Source organism: Pseudorasbora parva, chromosome 7 (genome assembly GCF_024679245.1).
Source record: "Pseudorasbora parva isolate DD20220531a chromosome 7, ASM2467924v1, whole genome shotgun sequence".
NCBI lineage: Eukaryota > Metazoa > Chordata > Actinopteri > Cypriniformes > Gobionidae > Pseudorasbora > Pseudorasbora parva.
In genome coordinates, this window is record NC_090178.1 from 26,772,438 (window position 1) to 26,793,423 (window position 20,986).

The 20,986-nt window shown below is 37.6% G+C and overlaps 2 protein-coding genes across 3 annotated transcripts; one reads left to right on the top strand and one right to left on the bottom strand.

Annotated features, from left to right (window-relative positions):
* Window positions 1-72: 72 nt before the first annotated feature.
* si:ch211-154o6.3 (uncharacterized protein LOC563854 homolog) lies at window positions 73-9,209 on the bottom strand. Its single transcript, XM_067448831.1, has 13 exons — window positions 8,871-9,209; window positions 8,481-8,596; window positions 8,008-8,159; window positions 7,681-7,804; window positions 7,451-7,572; window positions 7,026-7,112; window positions 5,165-5,254; window positions 4,974-5,062; window positions 4,252-4,480; window positions 2,748-2,870; window positions 2,479-2,644; window positions 636-721; window positions 73-414 (listed from the first exon to the last, which is right to left on the bottom strand). Exons 1-13 carry the CDS (start codon window positions 8,958-8,960, stop codon window positions 326-328), a joined length of 1,563 nt encoding a protein of 520 aa, XP_067304932.1. The 5' UTR covers window positions 8,961-9,209; the 3' UTR covers window positions 73-325.
* Window positions 9,210-10,028: 819 nt separating this feature from the next.
* On the top strand, window positions 10,029-20,696 carry znf384b (zinc finger protein 384 b). 2 transcript variants are annotated; one of them, XM_067448838.1, is made up of 11 exons: window positions 10,029-10,332; window positions 11,185-11,243; window positions 11,896-12,127; window positions 12,247-12,336; window positions 13,833-13,969; window positions 14,492-14,565; window positions 15,145-15,369; window positions 17,851-18,018; window positions 18,173-18,251; window positions 19,317-19,475; window positions 19,573-20,696. In XM_067448838.1, the coding sequence occupies exons 2-11, from the start codon at window positions 11,190-11,192 to the stop codon at window positions 19,891-19,893; spliced, it is 1,539 nt and encodes a 512-aa protein (XP_067304939.1). In that variant the 5' UTR covers window positions 10,029-10,332; window positions 11,185-11,189; the 3' UTR covers window positions 19,894-20,696. The 2 variants fall into 2 exon arrangements, with proteins under 2 accessions (XP_067304939.1, XP_067304940.1); XM_067448839.1 differs by lacking the exon at window positions 15,145-15,369 and having other exon boundaries at window positions 10,030-10,332.
* Window positions 20,697-20,986: the final 290 nt, after the last annotated feature.

A 20,986-nucleotide genomic window follows, 5' to 3' on the forward strand; every position in this document is an offset into this window, starting at 1 on the left:
GATGAACAACGCTATAGATATTTATAGGCAGAAGTGCCAGCGATGATAAATACTCTCACACGCACACAGACATAACGTGGTAGGTTTTATTGTATCAACGTTTACATAGAAAACAGTTTGTTGTTTCTCTCCTCCATCTGTTTCTTTCCTTCTGCCAGTCAGTCAATCTGTTCCACTTCAGTCCCTTTCTATGATTTCTTGCACTCCACCGTCATCACTTGACCTTGCCTTCTCTCGCTCTTCCTTTCCAGTTTGTTCTTTTTAACCCTCCATCCATCTCATTCTCCTTGTCGCTCTCTTTTTTTCATTCGCCCCTTCCTCTCGCTCACTGAAGTACACACCGCAGCCATGAAGAACTTGCGGGTTCCTCTGTTTCAGATGCATCCTGGGTTATGGAGTCTTCATCATCGTCCACTGGAGGAAAAGTTATATACATTAGGTCGACATATATTATACATGTTTAATAGAATGCTATTAACTCATTTATTCCAATAACTCCATATGGTGCTTGAAAAGTTGTATTATTATTGAATTCTTGCATATTCCCTTTGGAACTGCATACATAAGTTAACAAAAAGATATGTGTACAAAATGTTTTTGAAATATTTATCATTGTTTTTGGCTCTCTCGCTTACCCTCACTTTGGTCATCATCTGAGTCTCTGTCGGACTCCAGAAGACAATCTTCCAATCGGCTGTCTCGTCTCACTGTGACATCGCCTCTAGAGAGAAACAGCAGAAGACCGTCAGTGCAGGGCACTTGGGTCACACTGTTTACAAGGACAGAAGGATGTTTAACTCAGCCTGAAGCAAAAAGCGACGCAGCTCTGCTGACAACAGCGCGCTGTCAATGGGTTTGGAATGGCTTCATTATACAAACTGCTTTTGAAGTTGCAAGTACATCGTTAAGAGTTAGGCAGAGGCAGTTCAACATAAAAATCTTATTCATATCTGGCTTAAGTGTCACATTAGCTACATTTCAGTGAAATTTTGTGGGCAAAAAAGGGTCCAGCCAGCTTTCAAACCCAGCTTGAGCATGAGTCTGTGTGGGGAAACTTTTTTCCCTTACATGATATTTCCAGTTGCGGAAACTGCTATTTAAAGGGTTAGTTCACCCAAAAATGAAAATTCTGTCATTAATTACTATTCTTGAATTAAATTTTTTTTGGGTGAGCTAACCATTTTAATGACTGGATATTGTCTACAAAATTTCTAAACACAACAGGTTTCCCAGTCTAACCAGACGAAAAGGGCCTAAAACCAGCAAAACAGACCAGCCTGACCAGGCGGGGAGACCAGCTAAGGCCAGAAAAGCAACTTAGTTTGATTTAAAATGTTTTGCCAGCAGTGTGTACAAATGTAAACACACATGTCCTTGAAATTAAACACTGACATTAATATTGCCATGAAATGTTGGCATCTGCCTAACTTGGCTAGCTTCCAAGTGATAGATTAAGTGCCAAAATATTGGATGCAGTGTTTGACTTTGGTTTTGGATTTTACATTGGACATTGAGAGGTGACCCAAAACAATGGCAAATTTGTTTATTACTCTGCTTGAAGAGTAAAACTGCTTAAACCAGTCTAAACTGGTTTTAGATGATTTAATCTGGTCCTAACTAAATCCTAACCAAGCTGGTGTTTAGCTGGTCTCCCAGCCTGACCAGCTGAAAAGTGCCCAAAAGCAGCCTAAATGACCAACCCAAGACAGAAAAACCAGCTTAAGACCAAACCAGTGCTGGGGTGGCGGGTGGGGGTTATGGGGGAGGCTTGTGACACTTTAAGACGTTTTTGCCGGAAGTGTGCACAAGACTATATAAAAATGTCCTTGAAATTAAACAGTGATATTAATATTGCCATGAAATGTTGGATTCTGCCTAATTTGGCTAGCATCCAAATGACAGATTAAGTGCCAAAATATTAGACGCAAAGACTTTGACATCAACAACAAAAGATATGGGAAGCATTTTCTCCTCCTTTTATAAACATGAAGTCTATTTTTTCTTTTGCTAATCTAAATATGCAAATGATATTGCTAGCTGCATTTGATTATTTCCATTCAGCGTTTTCCATGTAACCCACCAGTTAGACCCACATCTCTAGACTCCACAGAAATGTAGTTACAAAGAAATCAATATTTTTTCACAAAGTGATCATCAGCTCAGCATCCAGTGCTCGATGTGAGCTACGGATCTCATTGTCAAGTGCCTGGAGCGTTCCTGCACACTTCTCATTAATAAGCATCCCAAAGATACTAGATTCTAGCCGTTATCTCATTACAGATGTATATATTGATATACTGGCTGAATGAAACATAGAGCAGTGTCTTATATAAGTAACTGTGTGTCAATGAATGTCTATGAATTAATACATATACTGTAATGCTACTAAAGTAGGTAGATGAATGTCTGTTAGAGAACATGGGTTTGAGATACTCAAAAGGGACCCTTATATCTAAAAAAATATATATAAAAACACACCTCTTTTTAAAACTTCCCGGAAGCTGCTCCCAAACAACGAGGTTACGACCCCCCGTGACCCACCGATGGTCCCCGCTTGCTGTTAGCCATGCAGCAAAACAAAGAATTCTGGGAAGATCTGAAGAGGTGAGCGAAACCAGGTACCTGCACTGGGGAAGTGAGAACACTAGAAGAGTGTGAGAGAGAAAGAAAAAAAGAAAAGGTGAGTGATTAAACCGTCTTGCCGTTTTCAGGGGTGTTAAAATGAAACGAATGTTAAACTCACTCACAGTTAATCTTGCTCTCTCCATTAGCGAGGTCAAAACAAGAGCCAATCAAAAGACTGGGTATTTGATTCACACAGTCTGTGACACCAGCAGTGCTGCTGTGATTGGTTAATCTAGTCATCACGCCTGCAAACGATTGGAGAGTGCAAACACGCATCGTTAGGGACAAATTTATAACATTCATTCACTGAAACATAAATAAACCAGAAAAAAGTAATTAAACTCACATAATCTCTCTATTTATAGACTCCCTTCCTACTCTGTCAATAGCTGCCGTCTTTGCTGTGTGTTTTATGACGTTAATGCAAATGTTTTTTTTCTGTTTGTAGGAAGCTCATTATTTCTTTGAGAGCTCCAGCTACCAGTTGTTTGATGAACTGGCGTCATTATGAATCTCAGCGCTCTTGATTAGAGCATCACATCATCTAGTGTGCTCCAACAAGTAACTCTGATTTATCTGATGTAATTGTTTACAGGTTGTTGTTTTTTTTGGATGGGGGGTGGGGGTGGATAATGGCCTTCGGCACAAATATCCTGTGAGAAAACGGGATTAGAAAGAGCCGGATGTTTTTACTTTTTTCTCTGCCCTGAGGAGAACAGCCCCCTCTCCTGCCTGTGTTTTCTGAGCCACTGGGACTTCAACACAGATGATATTAGCAGCTCTGAGCGAATAGACTCAGTCAAGATGTATTCCATTAATAAATCTGTTAAATAGCCCTGAGTCAAAGAACAAATGAAGGTCCAATGGGGGTTGTAAAATATTTATTGCTACAGAATCCAGCATATCCATGTGAAATACTTTATAAAATGAGATGCTGACTAAATAATGGTGTTGAAGGCAGATCGGATTATGTTGACAAAGGCGTATTAGGCTGTCGAATTAACATGTTTATTTGGTCTGATTAATTTTTTAAAAAAAAGAAACGCTGGTGTATTCATCTGCACACTTTCATGTCATGTCTTTGAAAAATCTTCATCTGAGGGCTCCTTTTATCATATGAGATTAACTGTTTATAAAAATGGAACTATAAATAGAGTATGTATAAAATATATATGAGTCAGTAAGATTTTTTTAAGAAATTAATTTCAGCAAGTATGCAGTCTTTTAAATTGTTATAAATTAATATATTTCAAATTAGTACTGTTCTTTTGAACCTTTTATTCTTAAAGAATCCCTGAAAAATGTATCATGGTTTCCACAAAAATATTTTTCAACATTGATAATAATAAGAATTGTTAATTGAGCCGAAAATGTTCATATTAAAATTATTTCTGAAGGATCATGTGACACTGAAGACTGGAATAATGATGCTGAAAATTCAGCTTTGTTATCCCAAGAATACGTTATATTTTATTATATTACAATAGAACACATTTATTTTAAATTTGTTATCAATAAAAATCATACCAGCACAATACTATATTTATATACTATAAAAGTAAGTAATATTAATTAATTATTTTAATCCTAATAAATATCAATATTTGAGTTCCATAAATATATTACCAGTTCTCCAATTTAGGATTCGTATGCTGGCCCTCCCACACGAGAGAAACACGCGGTCACCGCGGGGGCTCAGAATCAGCCTCCCATTCATTCCGTCATTCCCACCACACCCTGTGACTTCTGGGCCCCAGAGGTGCAGCCTGCGGAGGGGCTCCGGCCCTTTATCGGACACCCCCCACACACACACACATCCCTCAGCGGAGCCACTGAACAGCAGAGGACCCTGAGACTGTGGCGAGAGAGAAAAAGAGAGAATGGAGGGTAAATGCCACTGTGTTTCCATGACAACTCGTGCCAACTAACAGTATTAAATATGGAAAAGAGTCACCGCTGTTTGATGCTACAGTATTCTGTTTCTTATCTCAACCTCACAATTGCTAAATGATTTATTTGCTTCTATTCGGTATCTGATGTCCTTATAATATATTGTTCAGCCCAGTTATATCCCATAGTCTTCTTTGTATTCATTAATCACTAGTAAGAGGAGACAGAGATTGCAGAAGAAAAGTGTTTAAATGTTGGCATTTAATAGCATGTACATTTCTGTGAACTTTAAGATCACCCGAGAAGCAAACGTGTTCTCAAGGGATTCCTCTACAGGCAACACTTCAGCTTTGAGCAGAGTCACAATCTTCTTCTTTTTTTTAAACATGCTGCTCTAAAGGGCAGACTGAGAAAGTTCTAGATGCCAGCACAGTTCTGTTGCCATGGCACTCGCCCACCTGTAGTGTGGTGACTGCGTCCAGGTGTGCGTTCGCTGACTGACAGTTCTCCTGCGAGCTCCAGCTCCACACCTGCAGCTTCCCAGCATCTAGTGTAAGATCAATAACACTGAGCTTAAGATGCACCTGATATGTCGAGACTGATGCAAGGCATGGTCAACTCGCCCTCACACACACACAAAGATACCTACCTGAACCAGTAACAATGAAGCCCTCTCCTTCAGCAATGAAGCACAGGCTTGTGACTGCATTGAAGGTGTAGATGGATTTAACACAATGACCTGCAGGAGTAACAAAATCAACATGTGATGCAAACCCCAAACATACTTGACTTTAATTTGCCCTTATCAGTAGAGGTTTTCGAAAAAAACTGGTGTCCAAGTACCTTCTCCATTAGTTATATACTGACTTGATTCTTGAGATTCAGATAATGGACATTCAGAACACTGCAACCATTACAAAAACATCTACTGTACACTCTCCATCCTCTAAGATTGCAGTCCTTTACTTTTTTAGTAATATTTTAAAATGAACATTTAAAATGAATATTTCTAATCCCACACTACATTCATGAGTGTGACTGCCAATGCTCACACATCACAGGTTGTTGAATTTGGAATGAGAGGTGAGATTCACTGAACTGCAATTCAAAGACATTCGGCAAATTCACTAAAGAAAAGAACTGAATTAGTCCTGAGTTACATCAATATTTTAGACTAATTATGACATTTTATTGCCTCAGATACATTTTTTTTTCTCAACCATTAATCATTTTAAATAAAACACCACATTATTTCCAAATAGTTTTATGAAAATATAATTCACTTCAAAATTGAAATATATTATGTCATATTTTCAGCTAAAATAATGTAATTGTAATATTAAATATGATTATCTTAGAAAAATGTAGTCCTGTCAAGGTTTCTCTGTACTAGTCAGTGAAATGGTAGATCTTATGCCCACCTACTGCTGTTATATATATATATATATATATATATATATATATATATATATATATATATATATATATATATATATATATATATAGATAGATAGATAGATAGATAGATAGATAGATAGATAGATATAAATTGTGAAAACCATGACACTTTTTTCATAAATCCTTGATGATTGGAATGTTCCAGAGAACAGCATTTATTTGCATTAGAAATCTTTTTCATATGTAATGTACTTGATAAATACTTAATATTCAAAAATATTACTGATCTGAGATTGACACCATTGTAAGAGAACTGAACTGAGCTCTGGATAATGACATCACTGTTTTCTCCAGAGCTGCTGCACTGATAAATTAACTATTGTTTTCCTTTCATTTCCATTATTTTCCTGTTATCACTGTAAAGCTGCTTTGAAACTATCTGTATTGTAAAAAGTGTTTTTCATTTCGTTGTACTATACTCCTAAATTCAGAACAGAATTCATGACATTTTTATAACATATATAATTATTCAAAATTAATGATATATATTCCAGACATTTTCAATTCTGAAGCTGCACAACCCTCATTTTAAGAATATGATCACAGATCAGTATCATTAAAAATAGTACATTAAGAATGTTTGCTGTGGGAGGCCACAGTTTGTGTGTATGTGCGTGTGTGTGTGTGTGGGGGGGGGGGGGGGGCTGATAATCCCTACGTTATGTGGACAAAATGTCCCCACAAAGATGGCAATATCCATGTCCTTGTCCTTGTGGGGACATTTTTTGGTCCCCATGAGGAAAACATCTTATAAATCATACAGAAGGAGGTTTTTTTTTTAAATTTAAAAGTTTTTTTGAGAAAGTAAAAATGCAGAATGTTTCCTGTGATAGGTAGGTTTAGGGGCAGTGTAGGGGATAGAAAATACGGTTTGTACAGTATAAAATCCATTACGCCTATGGAATGTTCCCATAAACCATGGAAACACTATGTGTGTGTGTGTGTGTGTGTGTGTGTGTGTGTGTGTGTGTGTGTGTGTGTGTGTGTGTGTGTGTGTGTGTGTGTGTGTGTGTGTGTGTGTGTGTGTGTGTGTGTGTGTGTGTGAGACTCACCCGAACTCAAAGCCCAAATTCTCACACAACAGTCAGTGGAACCGCTTAGAACAAATCTTTCCTTGTCAGCCAAGTCAAATGCACGTGCTGCAGAAAAACAGATCAAGAGAATGAGAGAGTGGGACAGCGAAAGTAAAAAAAAAAAGACTGCAGGACATGAGAAAAGGGGGAACGAAGGACAAAGGATGTGAAGAACAAATGCACTGTCAAAACAGCAAGACAGGGAGTGATGGAGAGCAAAAGGGACAGATGGGAAGGAGGGCATAAGTAGCTGGAACAAAAGAGGTGGGAGAAAGGAGAGAGAGAGCATAAAGGATGAGTGAACAATCGTGGGTACATCTGTATCAACCGGCTGGCCCCGTCAACAGGATCAATTATTCTTTACTTTCCTGGGCTTGAGAGAGTGTGAGTCTGTGTGTGTGTACCCAATCTCTTGCAGTACTCAGGAGGTGGTGCACTGATACAGGTGACTCCACCGCTGTGACCTCCCAAATTGCGCTGCTCTGTTGCCGTGGGAACATGCCACACTTTAACTGTTGTATCTCGACTGGTAGTTGAAAAGCAGAGAAGAGAGGAGCATTACCGGATATATCAGCAATTTCACAGTCAGTTAGTCATAAACTGTTTGTTTTTTTTCCCTCGTCGATTCCAGTACCTGCCAGAAATCACAAGATTGTCGACGGCGACTACACAGGTGATGATGTCACTGTGACCCTCCAGAGTCCTGAGACGAAACTTGGACTTTTCCCAAGTTTGTTTGCGAGATCTAAATTGGGCATCTGCAATGTAGACAAACAAACAGTTTTGTATAAGCTGAGGTCATTTCTTTCTCTCTCCTGTGAGTGCCGATAAACGAACCATCTGTTATATCATCACATGAGACAGCCATAAGGCAGAACTTCCTGTGAAAGACAAGCAGGCTTGTAATCAACATCTGTGCGAGTAACTGTAATTGTGTGTGTGATTAGTGCACTAATTTGACCTTCTTGTTCCTCCACACTGGGGCTGACGGGGAGATGCGTTTCTCCTCTGCCATCTGTCTGGCTTCCATCACTTCCGTCATTCTCTTGTCTCTCCTCTCGTGCAATCTTTAGCGCAGGAGGATGGGCAACGTGTTGCTCTGTAACCTCCTTGCTATCATGAAAAATAAACAATCAACAGGCTCAAAAAATATCAATGAGCATTATTCTCAAGCCTGTCCAAAGGTGTTAAACAAATGATGCTTGTCTTGCTATAGCTTTGTTGTAACACCCCTATTATTATTAAATAGCAATGTGCGAGACAGAAAGCCTGGGTGTGGGAGTTCAAGCATAGACTTTTGAAAGAAATATGATGAATCAATACTGCTTAGATGCCAGACAGCGGAGGACTAGCCACCGGCAGAAAGCTAGAGTTTAATCTCACGTGCCCTGACTGTCTCGCTCTCTCCTTCCCTACCTAGTCGCTCATTCTTACACTTGTCTTTTCATTTTATCCTCCTCTTTTCCCACAATCCCTTGAGTTCGCTGGGGGCCAGAATGCTGCAGCAGAAGCTCAGCCAATCTGGAGCGAAGCTCCGCCTTCTTTGAAACCTACAAAGAGTAAAATATTAGAGATTTCTTGTGTGCAATAATCATAAAAGACCAAATCTAAATTAATGTAGCTGAATGCATTAGTAATCCTTGAAATTATGTGTTTCCATTCTGTAAATCACTCCTGAGTGATCGTTTTATGTGTGAAGTGGGGAAAATGACAGTTCTGAACAGAATGTACAGTAGTATTTAAGATTGTACGTGAAATGCTTTGAGTCCAGTAGGAACATACAAATATTTTATGAGAGTGAAGAGAAGCACGGTAATTCTGTACCTTTATTTTTTCCTCAGGAGTGAGGGAAATTTTGATTTCCAAGTTCTCAATTTGCCTTAACTTCTTTTGGAGTTTTCTCACCTCCCCCATCTGAATTGAGTGTAAACACAAAACCAGTGCCGATGTAATGCAAAATGCAGACAGTCCCCGTCTAGTTCAGAAAGCTCTTTGTTAGACTCGCATGCTTTTATCGATGTTTTTATATGAATTAAGTCGACCCTGAATACTGAAGACAGGGGTTAACTGAATTGTTATTGCTCTACTCCAGCCCAGACTACACTCACGGATACTGAATGAAGACGTGTACACAGACAGACCTCATCAGCCGGAAATCAACAGCGTTAAAATGTGACCTCATCTAAAGAAAACATGTCTGAATCTCTCTGGCGACATCGCGTGGAATTAGGGAAAATACATTCACTTTCATTTGCTGCTGTGTAGCGTAATATAAATTACATTTATTCTGAGCTGCGATGCTGTACGTCAGTTTGGACCGGTTTGGATTCGTGAAATTACGATATTTAAACCATATATCTTTTTTTTTTTTTTACAAAGAGAAACAGTATGTATCACAGTATATGAAAAAGAGTCAATGAATAAAAAGGAAAGAAAAAATTGTGTATAATCTGTAAAGTTAAATGAAAAGAAGAAAAAACTGCATGTCTGAAATCCGGTTTCACATTTGTAACCCCCCCCTCCCCCCAACACACACACACACACACACACACACACACACACACACACACACACATACACACACACACACACACACAATTTCCATGTTAAAATTCTCTGCCACCGGAACCTCTCATTCACAGAGGCAGCTATCTAAAAGCAGCAAGTCTGTATGAAATCACATTGTTGAAACAGCAAATGTGTACTACAACAGCTCTTGTTTTTATTATTTTTATTTATTAAGTAACATAGGATACAGTACAGTGCAAAATACAACAAATGGCCATTACAGATTCATTGAACATTGCCTTGTTGCATAGATCTAAACGTAAGTACATTTGAAAACAATCCTTTAAAAATGTCAATATTTTGTATTATTATTTAAAGGCCTAGAATAAAAGTGTTTAAACTCTTAACGACAATCTAGACTTTGTGAATGTTTGCAAATGTTTAATGGGGGGGGGGGTAATCTTTATCTTTGTTTTTATAAGACAAAGTTATATGTTTTAGTGTAAAAGAATAATTATTAAAAACGTTATCATTTGGCATGTTTGCCCTTACTAGACGGAAGTGACGTCTGAACGCACAGGCATCATTCGCGCCGCTCGGGAGGAAGTGCTGTGTAGACAGTTCGGCCAACTCCGTAAGAAAAGAAAAAAATAGAAAAAAACACAAGGGAGGAAAAAAAAACATTGAAATTCTTCAAACGTGTGGGTTCGGAAAGACTTCTCAAACTACCCCGATCGGAGGAAATCCCCGGCGGGCGAAGCTAAAGTCTTGAGAGCTGGTAATGAGTCTTTATTTTTCACTTTGAAGCTTGTTTTTGGCTGTTGATGTGAGCCGCTGGCGCTGCTGTCGCCCGACCGTCGACACTCATGTGCCGGAAGTCTGCGTAAAACCGCCTAGGTTCCAGCGTCGACGTTTTTTCCCCCACTTGTTCTGTTTTTTCTATCCTTTTTCGCTTTTCCTTTTTTATTTTAGCCGACAGTCGAGTGAATGCACGGGTCACGTCATGCTGTGGGCTGCAGGTCCGCCTCTGTTATCGTTCTACAGTAGATTCGCCCCAGCCCTGTCAATAATATTCAGATATTTATATATAATGGGTTATTTGCAAATAAACATTTGAATATTTCATAATATGCTCAAAAAACATGATTTTACAATACATCGCTTTTAATAAAGAATAAAGCAAAGCACATTCTCTTCTCTGCAACAAAATGAAAATTGCACCCAGATAGACGTACGAGCTTCTGTATAAACCCGCCATCTGTAACAATATAACCTGAAAACAGACTCCCGAGTGATGATGCTTCTGTGTATTACAGTCACGTATAAAGCTTATAACAACTTGCTGATGCGAAATGCATGATTTATTTGTTGCAGTGTTGCCCATAAATAGACTAATGATAGACGCCAGCTCTTCCTGAATAACATTTCCTGCATAATTCATGCTGTCCAATTCCATTTATAATTGTTAGTAAAATAGTTTATGTGTAAAATGTACTATTTAATTTCTTAATAGTGACCAGATATTGTTTAATAAATTTTTATCTAATATACAATTTATATTTATATCAAAATATATACACCACACAGGTAAAGTTAAATGTATGTCCCTATGTTTACTTTCTTTTATCAGGGGTGATGGAGGATTCCCATTTTAATTCTTCATACTTCTGGTCTCCTGTGCAGGGACAGGTAAGCACATCAAAATACATGTTTCAGCTTTCTAAGTTTGAAACTTGAGTGTTTTATGCCTGGCCTATAATAGCATTAATATAGTAGCATATTAGTGTATTTGCATGCTTTATATTGTATTTTACATTATGTACAGGACCATTCAGAAGTTTGGTTTTAGTAAGCTTTAAATTGATCAGAGGTGAATCAAATAATTGCTGTTCTATTTCAAATGCATGCCACAAAAAAATTAAGCAGCACTACTGTTGTTCAACATTCATATTAATTGAGAAATATTTCTTAAGCAGCAACTCAGCATATTAAAATTATTTCTGAAAGATCATGTGACACTGAAGATGAGTAATGATGCTGAAAAATCACAGGAATAAATTACATTTTAAAATATTTCAATATAAATATATATTCAAAATATTTACTTGTTAAAATAGAAAACAAGTATTTAACTTGTAGTAATACTTCACAATATTACTGTTTTTACTTTATTTACTTTACGTTTTTAATCAAACGAATGCAGTCTTGGTGAACATAAGTCTTCTTTTATAAAAAACAAAAAGCATTATATACAAATGTAACACTTATTTTCTTTTTTATATAATAATACACTTTTATGTAATCTTACTTGTCTAACCCAATTTTTTCTGTTTGGTTTTAGATTGAGAATGCTGTATTTCTCAATAAGGTTAAGGAGCAGCTTGTTCAGGACAAAAGCCCCTCCTACTCGCATGGCCCCGCCCACTATCCCACCACAGCGGTGGTGACGGTTTCTGGGGGTGCCATGGATACAACTACAGCAAGGACACTAAAACAAGAGCATGCACAACTGTCTCAGTCCTCACACAGTATCACGGTGGTGCCTGTGCCGCCTACGGGCATCATGACAGCAGGTACTGTATGTGTGTGTGTTTATGCTAAACTGCTACAGGGTCTTCTCTCGTTAGTTTACTCACTATTTGTAAGTTTCTACACATTGATGAGTCTTCCATCACTTCCTCACTCTTTGTAGCGGGTTTGGTCACTCTGGTGTCTCCAGTATCTTCTGCTCAGTCTCTTATTCCTGGACATCCACCCACCACCATGATAACAGTCCAAACGGGTAATGCACCTTATTTTAAATAAACATATACATGCACATGGTATGATAATTTTTGTGTGCATTATGATTAAACACTAATTTTTGGATAATATGTTTATTCAGTGTTTGAAATGCCTAAAATGGCACATATACTTTTTATTGTCTCATTAGTCTTGTCTCGCATAATTAAAGGGATCCCCTGGTGTTGAGACTTGTATGGCTTAATATAACATAAATGATGTCTCTTACTGAATTATGTAGTAGAAAACCCATGAAAGATCTACGTTATTTTAAAAATCGATTTTATATTTGGACCATGGGCGGCGCCATTTTGTTTGCGTTCTAGGTTGATGACGTAGAGTGGTTGAACTCCTCAATCAGCTGGCATATTACCCGTAGCTATTTTTACCACAACGCAACTCGAAAATTGTTTCAGAGTTAAACAAAACCAATGAATTCCTTTGTAATTATACTTAAAACACACTCAAACATACATGTGCACACAAACTCACCTACACAAGAAACAAACAGATCGGCGGGCGCGCACACGACAGGCTCTGTCTCAATCGAGATGTTGGGCTGCTCAGTCTCCACGACAGGGGCTGAATCTGAAATCGACCCTATACCCTTAAATAGGGCATTATTTGAAGGGACGGACATTTGTAGTGTTGTCCGACACCATAGTGGACATGTTCGAGTGCAGTCATTCAGTCTCACGTTCCACCGCAATAACGAGTAAAGCCGATTTACAAACAGCTGTCCGACTTCACGCACTCACACAGACTCACACACACCCCAACAGATCGGCGCGAACACACACACACACACACCCCAACAGATCGGCGCGAACACACACACACACACCCCAACAGATCGGCGCGAACACACACACACACACGCACGCACTGCGCGCGCATACATAACCCTCAATCTATTCCCTGTGTTGATATCCTGTTCAACACATCCTGTTCCCTAGATAGACTGTTGATAGTAGATTAACTATAATGCCTAATGTGACCAGCAGAGGGAAATATCTAGGTAGGACGATGGGATAAAGTAACGTGAGGAAGAGAGGCAGGATGTTTTGGTGATGATGCATGCGATTGAGACAGAGCAGTCAGGTGTGTGTGTGCGCGCTCGCCGATCTGTTTGTGACTTGTGTAGGTGAGTTTGTGTGCACATGTATGTTTGAGTGTGTTTTAAGTACAATTACAAAGCAATTCATTTGTTTTGTTTAACTCTGAAACAATTTTCGAGTTGCGTTGTGGTAAAAATAGCAACGGGTAACGCCAGCTGATTGAGGAGTTCAACCACTCTACGTCATCAACCTAGACCGCAAACAAAATGGCGCCGCCCATGGTCCAAATATAAAATCGATTTTTAAAATAACGTAGATCTTTCATGGGTTTTCTACCACATAATTCAGTAAGAGACATCATTTATGTTATATTAAGCCATACAAGTCTCAACACCATGGGATCCCTTTAAAGCATTTTACTCTTGCTCGACTCCACCAGAAAAAAGAAATGACTTGCCCTGCTCACCGGTCATCATCCCGTTACCGTCGAAACGAGGCAGAAAGAAGAAAGCCACTCTCCCATTGGTTGGCTCACCTACTGGATCAGATTCCTTGATTTTGGGTCTTTCAGGACAGGTATAACAACACATGAATAACATATAGTGAAATCTTTTTGAATTACTTTGGCTGAACTTAGAAAAAAGTGAATAGCCCAGATACACTATTAGTCAATTTTGGGGATGGTAAGATGTGAAAGCTTCTTTACAGATGGTAAGAAGTCTCTTATGCTCACAAAGGCTGTACTTTTAAAGGCTGTAAAAACAGTAATATTGTTAAATATATATATATATTTTCTGTCATGGCAAAGCTGTATTTTCAGCAACATTACTTTAGTCTTTAGTGTTACATAATCCTTCAAAAATCGCTCTAATGCAGATTTGGTGCTCAAGAATTAAACTTTAACTGTCACTTTTGATATTAAACTTTAATTAAAATTAACTTTACTGTCACTTTTGATCATTTTAATGTGTCTGATGTGCTGAATAAAAGTATTATTTATGTATTTTACTGACCCCAAAATTGTGCCAAATAATTTTAAAAACAATGGTCAAAGTTTTAAACAATGTTTTTTTGACAGATTTTTCCTTTTCTTTGTAGCATCATTCTGCCAACCCTTACAGTCTGTCCCCAGAAGATGGGCATGCTGGGAAAGAAGGTGGCAAAACGTACAGGTATGGCTTTTTTAAAGGGACATCGGCTCAGCATGACCTCAGTGTGTTTTTCTTGCTATTAGAAGAAGCAAAGACAGAGGCAGGGACTCCTAAGCCACTTCATTTTCATCCTAAAGAAATGCATGGCCCTCCCGGCCGACACACACTCTCACTGGCTTCAAGGCTTTGCAATGAGTTTGTCACCTGTGCTTCAGTAGAAGTGTGTGTTATTCTGCTCAGCAGCATGTGCAGCCTCAGCTACACACATCTACACACGCACACACTTCTGTCGCCCATCTGCACTCCGTTTCTGGCCTCTCCCTCTCGTTTTTCTTTTCTAGAGCCAGGGTCTACAATTTCCATCTGGATCATTCTTCACTGACCTCCTCGTCTCTCACCCTCCCGCTTGTGTTGTGTCTCTTTCTTGCCTGTTTGTCGTGTCTCATGTTTCTCCTTTCACTATTGATGGACAGGCTTGTAACTTTCCTTTTCTCTTTGTCCCGTTTTCATCTTACTTTGTCTTCTCCCATGTTTTCTTCCTCTCTCATCCCTCTGTCCACCCCTTGGTGTGTGTGTGTGCGTGTGTTTTTCTGTCTGTAGGTGCCGGATGTGTGGTTTGACGTTCTGCAGTAAGTCAGACATGCAGCTGCACTCCAAGTCGCACACGGAGGTGAAAGCTCACCAGTGTCCGCACTGCTCCAAATCCTTCGCTAACACCAGCTACCTGGCTCAGCACATCCGCATCCACAGCGGTGCCAAGCCCTACACCTGCTCCTACTGCCAGAAGGCTTTCAGACAGCTCAGTCATTTACAGCAGCACACACGGTATTCAGCACCACACCTCAAGCGTGTGTGTGGGTGTCTGTGGCGAAGCAGGCGGGTGGTGGAGTGTGTGTGTGATGGACCTTAGTGTAGGGAGAGGGCTGCGGGAGAGCCTGTGTGTGTGAGCCAACTTCCTCACGATATGATACACAATGCAAAGCGTATATCATAATTCAAACTGCATTAAACATGTTAAAGAGAGAATCAGCGTGTTGGTCAGAAAGCATTTGTCATATATGACCAAAATAATGAATACATTATGAATAACGAATAAATGGCTGATATTATAGTTCTAAAATTAAACACACATTTTTTTTTATTGAAAACCTTTATGTATAAAGGTATTCATGTAATGTATGTTATAATGCATTAAATCTTAAAATAATTGTAACCAAAGTTAAAAAGCATTATTATATTTGCAAATTCCTTGATATTGGTGGTTTGTCATGGGTTTTAATGCATTAAACTTTTAAAATGTGTAGCGAAGAATAGATATTATAACTGTTTAATTATTTATCAGAAGTTTACAATGTATTGTAAGGTGCATTACGAGGCATAATTAAAACATTAAAATGTTTTTATAATGCATTATATATAAAGACTTATCAAAGTAAAGTGTATTCAAAAACTTAAATCAGTAGTTATAAATGATTCACATATTTAGGCTTCACAACATTATACATGATTAATGGATATATTGATATATAATGCTATATGATTAATGGATATTCATGTTGATATTTACTTTTTTTTTAAAAAATATTGAAAAGTTATTTGATTATTTTCAGAAATATAAAGGAAAGGCTAGGTAAGTTTATTGATATAGCACAGTAGGACACAGTAGTACTTCAAAGTGCTTAACACAGAAAAGAAACTCAAATATTCATAAGAAATATAAATATAACCTGAATCACCCCCATCTAGAGTGGAATAAAATCAGGTCAGGTTTGCAATTTTTCTACTACTTAAAATATTTGTCAGGTAACTGTTTAATCAGTACCCTTGCAGACAAATCTTCCTGGACTAAAGGTTGTTACAGATATTTATCTATAAAGACAGATCCATATAATATCTGAGAAAAATATAACATTTCACATTATAATTACAACATTTCTTCACATTAAATAAATCATATTTATTTTATTTATTTGTATTGTATTGACGCAAACCCTGAGGTTCCTGGACCCTGGTTTGAAAACATCTAATTCTGTATCAGTTGGACTTTAGAAAATTATAAATGCAATTATATTTTTGCAATTCAGTCAATTATATAAAATTGCAATTATCAATATAATTAATATAATATTTTGCAATTATATAAAATTATTGGTACTAGTGCCTTTGTAACACACCTCAATATTATAAGTGTGGTGAAAAAATGGGAGAGGAAAGAAAAATACTGTGAAAAATGCTTGACAAATTTAACTTAAAAAAGTTTCTCTGCAGCATTATTTTCATGAAAGCTAATGCTACTTTTAGGGTGATGATTATTATTATAATATTTTTTTTTCATGTGGATAACTGACAAAACCTGGGCAGTTAAAGTGCTTCTTGTCACCTCCGCATTCTGCTTTCCATTTTTAAATGCAAACACGTGTCCTGGGTGTTGTTCACCCCCTGAGACATTCTATGGTCACGTTGGAAAGGTTGATAACAGGGCCTCATCCTCTTTTGCTTGTTGCTATAGCAACATACTCTAGTGATGGTTTGCTTATATGTAAGTTTATGTCTAATGGACTGTTTAAATATATACCACAGTCTTTATAATGATGAAGTCAGCTATAGCATAATGTGACCATGTAGTGGGTAGATTGTGCATTAAAGATCTCACTGTACTGGAGATAAAATTGCTGGAAGAAACTAAAGATTGTCAAGAAAAGTTATTTTTCATTTCAAAAGACTGAAAGAAATATAATTTTATTTTTTTCTATATTTTCCTTTCTATTTGTATAAGTTTCTTTTCCTCTAGCACACTTTTTATTACCACAGACTACTTAAACTTTTACACCATACCGTGGAGTCTTACACACTGAATGAAGGACTGAACTGAAATTGAAGCTGTCAGTGCAAGCCTAGTTCTCTTCAACTCTACATTATTGTCCCATAAATGTGTAGAAGTTTTATGAGGTTCTTGCTCTGCTATGAAATAGAGGTCACATAAAGGTTTCGTCCACTGCTGATCGCACTCTGACATGGGATTGGGCTCTGTGGCCCACAGAGTTCCTGTGAGGATTTAGTGCAAATGCTTTTTTTGAGAAATGGACCTGCCCTTTCTGTGACCTCATTCAGACACCTACCACACCACTTCAAAACGTGTCTTTGAAATACACTGCGCACTTTTGACATTCGTTGGCAGTAGGGACCACCTAAGAAAGGTCAGCAGAGCGAGTGTAGAGATGAAGAATATTGTCACGTCAAATATTTGAGTCTATAAATGATTGAATGAGCCCGTGGGTAAGCATGCTTGTCTTTCCTTCTTTACAGAAACCACACAGAATCCAAACCCCATAAGTGTCTTCACTGCTCGAAATCCTTTGCCAACACAAGCTACCTTGCTCAGCATGTACGAATCCACACAGGAGTTAAACCTTACACCTGTAACTACTGCCAGAAAACCTTCAGACAGCTCAGTCACTTACAACAACACCACAGGTGCAGTAATGTACATGTTGTTGTTATTTTTTCTTCTTTTTTTCACTTGTGTTTAAGGCTTTTTTTCTACACCTCATTCTTAACAATACATACTCAGTTTAGTTTTCCATGTATTTCTTGACTCTTGTGCCTGTTAAATGTTGTGCCTGTTTAGGATCCACACAGGAGACAGGCCATACAAATGTACACACTTGGGTTGTGAGAAGTCTTTCACTCAGCTCTCTAACCTGCAGGTGAGGAACACACTTTGTTTTTTAAATATCTGACAAGTACCTTTGCCAAGTACATTCCCATTTACACTGCGTTTGTGCTGCTGCTGTGACAGAGAGAACAGTTGTCATGTATAGGTATGAAACAGCTTCACAAACAGTCTTTTCAACCACAGTATGTTTATTTCTGTTACAATAATTAAAATGATCAAATATGTTCTGGGATAAAAGTTTATAAATCACCCTTTGAAAGCAACGTGATGCTTCATTCAAAGATTCTACCAATTACATTGTTGTTGTAGGTGACTGTTAAAAATGTTTGTCATTAAATTATTCAAGAGATCTGTTAAAATAGGCTGATTCATCATAAATCATTCATTCAAACCGATTAAAAAAAAAATTAAAGAAGTAAATGAACTGTATGTAAATTACATGTTATATTGTTTAGTTGTCTTTAGTTGTCCGATTTTAATTTAGAATGCCTTTAAATTTGATGTAAGGTAGCAAACACGATTTAAAATTGTGATTTGAATACATGAAATTAGTATTAAAATGAATTGGAATTTAAAGAAAATTGCATCAGTATTAAGAATGTAGTAAGAAATGTTTGAGCACAAAATCAGCATATTAGAATGATTTCTGAAGGATCATGTGGCATATAATAATGCTGAAAATTCAGCTTTGACATCACAGGAATATATTACATTTTAAAATGTATTCAGATTGAAAGTTGTTGTTTTAAATTATAATAATATTCTATAATAATATCATATTAGTCATTGCTTAGATTAAGCCAGAATTAGGCCTTATTTCAGTTTGGGACGTTTAAGTAGCTTTTTGTCAACGTGTCTTAGAAAAAAACACGTATTTTTTAAGATTTGTCAGTGCAAGTTGCTTTCAGTTAAAACAGCTTAAACATGCGTTTTAGTCTGGGACTAGTTTAAGCCTTGTCTGTGAAACTGGGGGTTTATTTTATGATGTCCATGTTACACATTACATATATTTACTATAGTAGTAATAACTATAAATTAGGAATTATTTTTTATTATTGTCAACTATCATTTCAATGTTTCTTTAAATCTTTTCCAGTCTCATCGGCGTCAGCACAACAAGGACAAACCGTATAAGTGTCACCACTGTAACCGTGGTTATGTAGACGCAGCCAGTCTGGAAGTTCATCTGTCAACTCACACAGTCAAGCACGCTAAGCTGTACTCCTGTGGTTTATGCAACCGCACGTATACCTCGGTACAAACATTAACACCCAATCTCACAGCATAAATAAGCAGCATTCCCAGTAACTGTTCTCAAAATGATCCTAATATGTATCTCTCTATGCCTGTAGGAGACGTATCTGATGAAACACATGCGTAAACACGCCCCAGATATGCTGCCATCTCCACCCGGATCAACCCAACAAAGTCACAGCCCAGGCCGTGTTGGAGGGGGCGGCTCGGAAGGAAACGCACAGAGCCGAGCCGAGAGGACCGATGTCTTCGGCCAGCCAGCCGGTGTGCCGTGCGTATTCGACCTGAACCAGTACAAACCAATAACTTCTGCTGATGTGCAGTATAAAACTGTCAGTGTGTCTGACATCTCACCTCACAAAGACCTCTGCATCACAGTGGAGGCTTCCGCCATACAGGTGGAACACCTGAACTCATGAGAAATCCCATGGAGCGAGGGATGAAACTGGAGTTTAGAAAAAAAACTGTTGGAATTTACAAGATGTACACAGCTGTGGATACTGAAAGATTTTTCCTACTCAATGCCTTCTTATTTGTATGAAGGAGCAAGTGGAATTAAAATGGACAAACATGAAGGAAATAGACTTTTATAATTTTTTTGCCCAATTTTTTTTTTTTTTACATCTATTGCTGTAATCCTGGTCTTCCTCGCAAATGCTTCCTTGAAGACTGGCTGTTTCAGTGGGTACCCACCTCATATCTTAAGTCTTTTCTTAATTTCTGGTTTATCATGTTTGTATGAATGTCTGCGTCTGTAGTTGTTGGTATTTCATTGGTATGATTATTGCACTGTTAACATTAATATTGTTACTGTCAACAAGAATGGAAAATTGTCTCTTGCACAGTATGTATGGGAATTGCTGGCCAGTTTTTGTTTTAAAAGGGAAATTTGTTTGCAGTCATGTGCGCAAAACAGAAAAGCACGTATATGAGATTTATCAAATGTATTTTGTGAATGAGTAAAGGACAGTAAATAGGACGAAAAGAATTTGTCAATGTCAACTAATGTCAATGGAAAATATCTTGAGATGGTGTTTTTCTTAAAATTATACTTAGTATTCCCATCCGCAGATGACATGTAATATTCTATTATTACTATGTTGCTACTGTTGTTTTATCAAAATAACTATATGCACCCAAAATGTCACCTAGACATTAACAAAATCAGATTAGTGTACATTAACTCTGTAAAACAAGATATTAAAAAATGCTTCTGATGTGCCTTATTGTGATTATCTTGTATTATTCAGGGATTTTGCAACCTTTATAGACTCTGTCAACGTGGATTTTGAAGTATTACTTAATTATTATTAATCAGATCATTAATGTAATTGTTCACATTTAAAAATCATTTAAGAACAATATTGTTATTTATTGAAAATCTATACTAAACCTTCAACACATTGGTTTAATTTTAGTGAATTAAGAGACTTCTTTGTGATTAAAACCTTTCATCTTTTCATTCATTCAGAATGCAAATTATGTAATGCATAAACAGTTTTCAGATATCCA

What these genes read in the sequence shown, in the direction of transcription:
- znf384b (XM_067448838.1), top strand. Translation starts at nt 11,190, where the DNA reads ATGGAGGATTCCCATTTTAATTCTTCATACTTCTGGTCTCCTGTGCAG. An exon ending in CATGATAACAGTCCAAACGG is followed by an intron (nt 12,337 to 13,832) that starts GTAATGCACCTT and finishes CGACTCCACCAG; the next exon opens with AAAAAAGAAATGACTTGCCC. An exon ending in GCAACCGCACGTATACCTCG is followed by an intron (nt 19,476 to 19,572) that starts GTACAAACATTA and finishes CTATGCCTGTAG; the next exon opens with GAGACGTATCTGATGAAACA.
- si:ch211-154o6.3 (XM_067448831.1), bottom strand. Translation starts at nt 8,960, where the DNA reads ATGGGGGAGGTGAGAAAACTCCAAAAGAAGTTAAGGCAAATTGAGAAC. An exon ending in CTCCTGAGGAAAAAATAAAG is followed by an intron (nt 8,597 to 8,870) that starts GTACAGAATTAC and finishes TACTCTTTGTAG; the next exon opens with GTTTCAAAGAAGGCGGAGCT. An exon ending in AATCTTGTGATTTCTGGCAG is followed by an intron (nt 7,573 to 7,680) that starts GTACTGGAATCG and finishes TTCAACTACCAG; the next exon opens with TCGAGATACAACAGTTAAAG.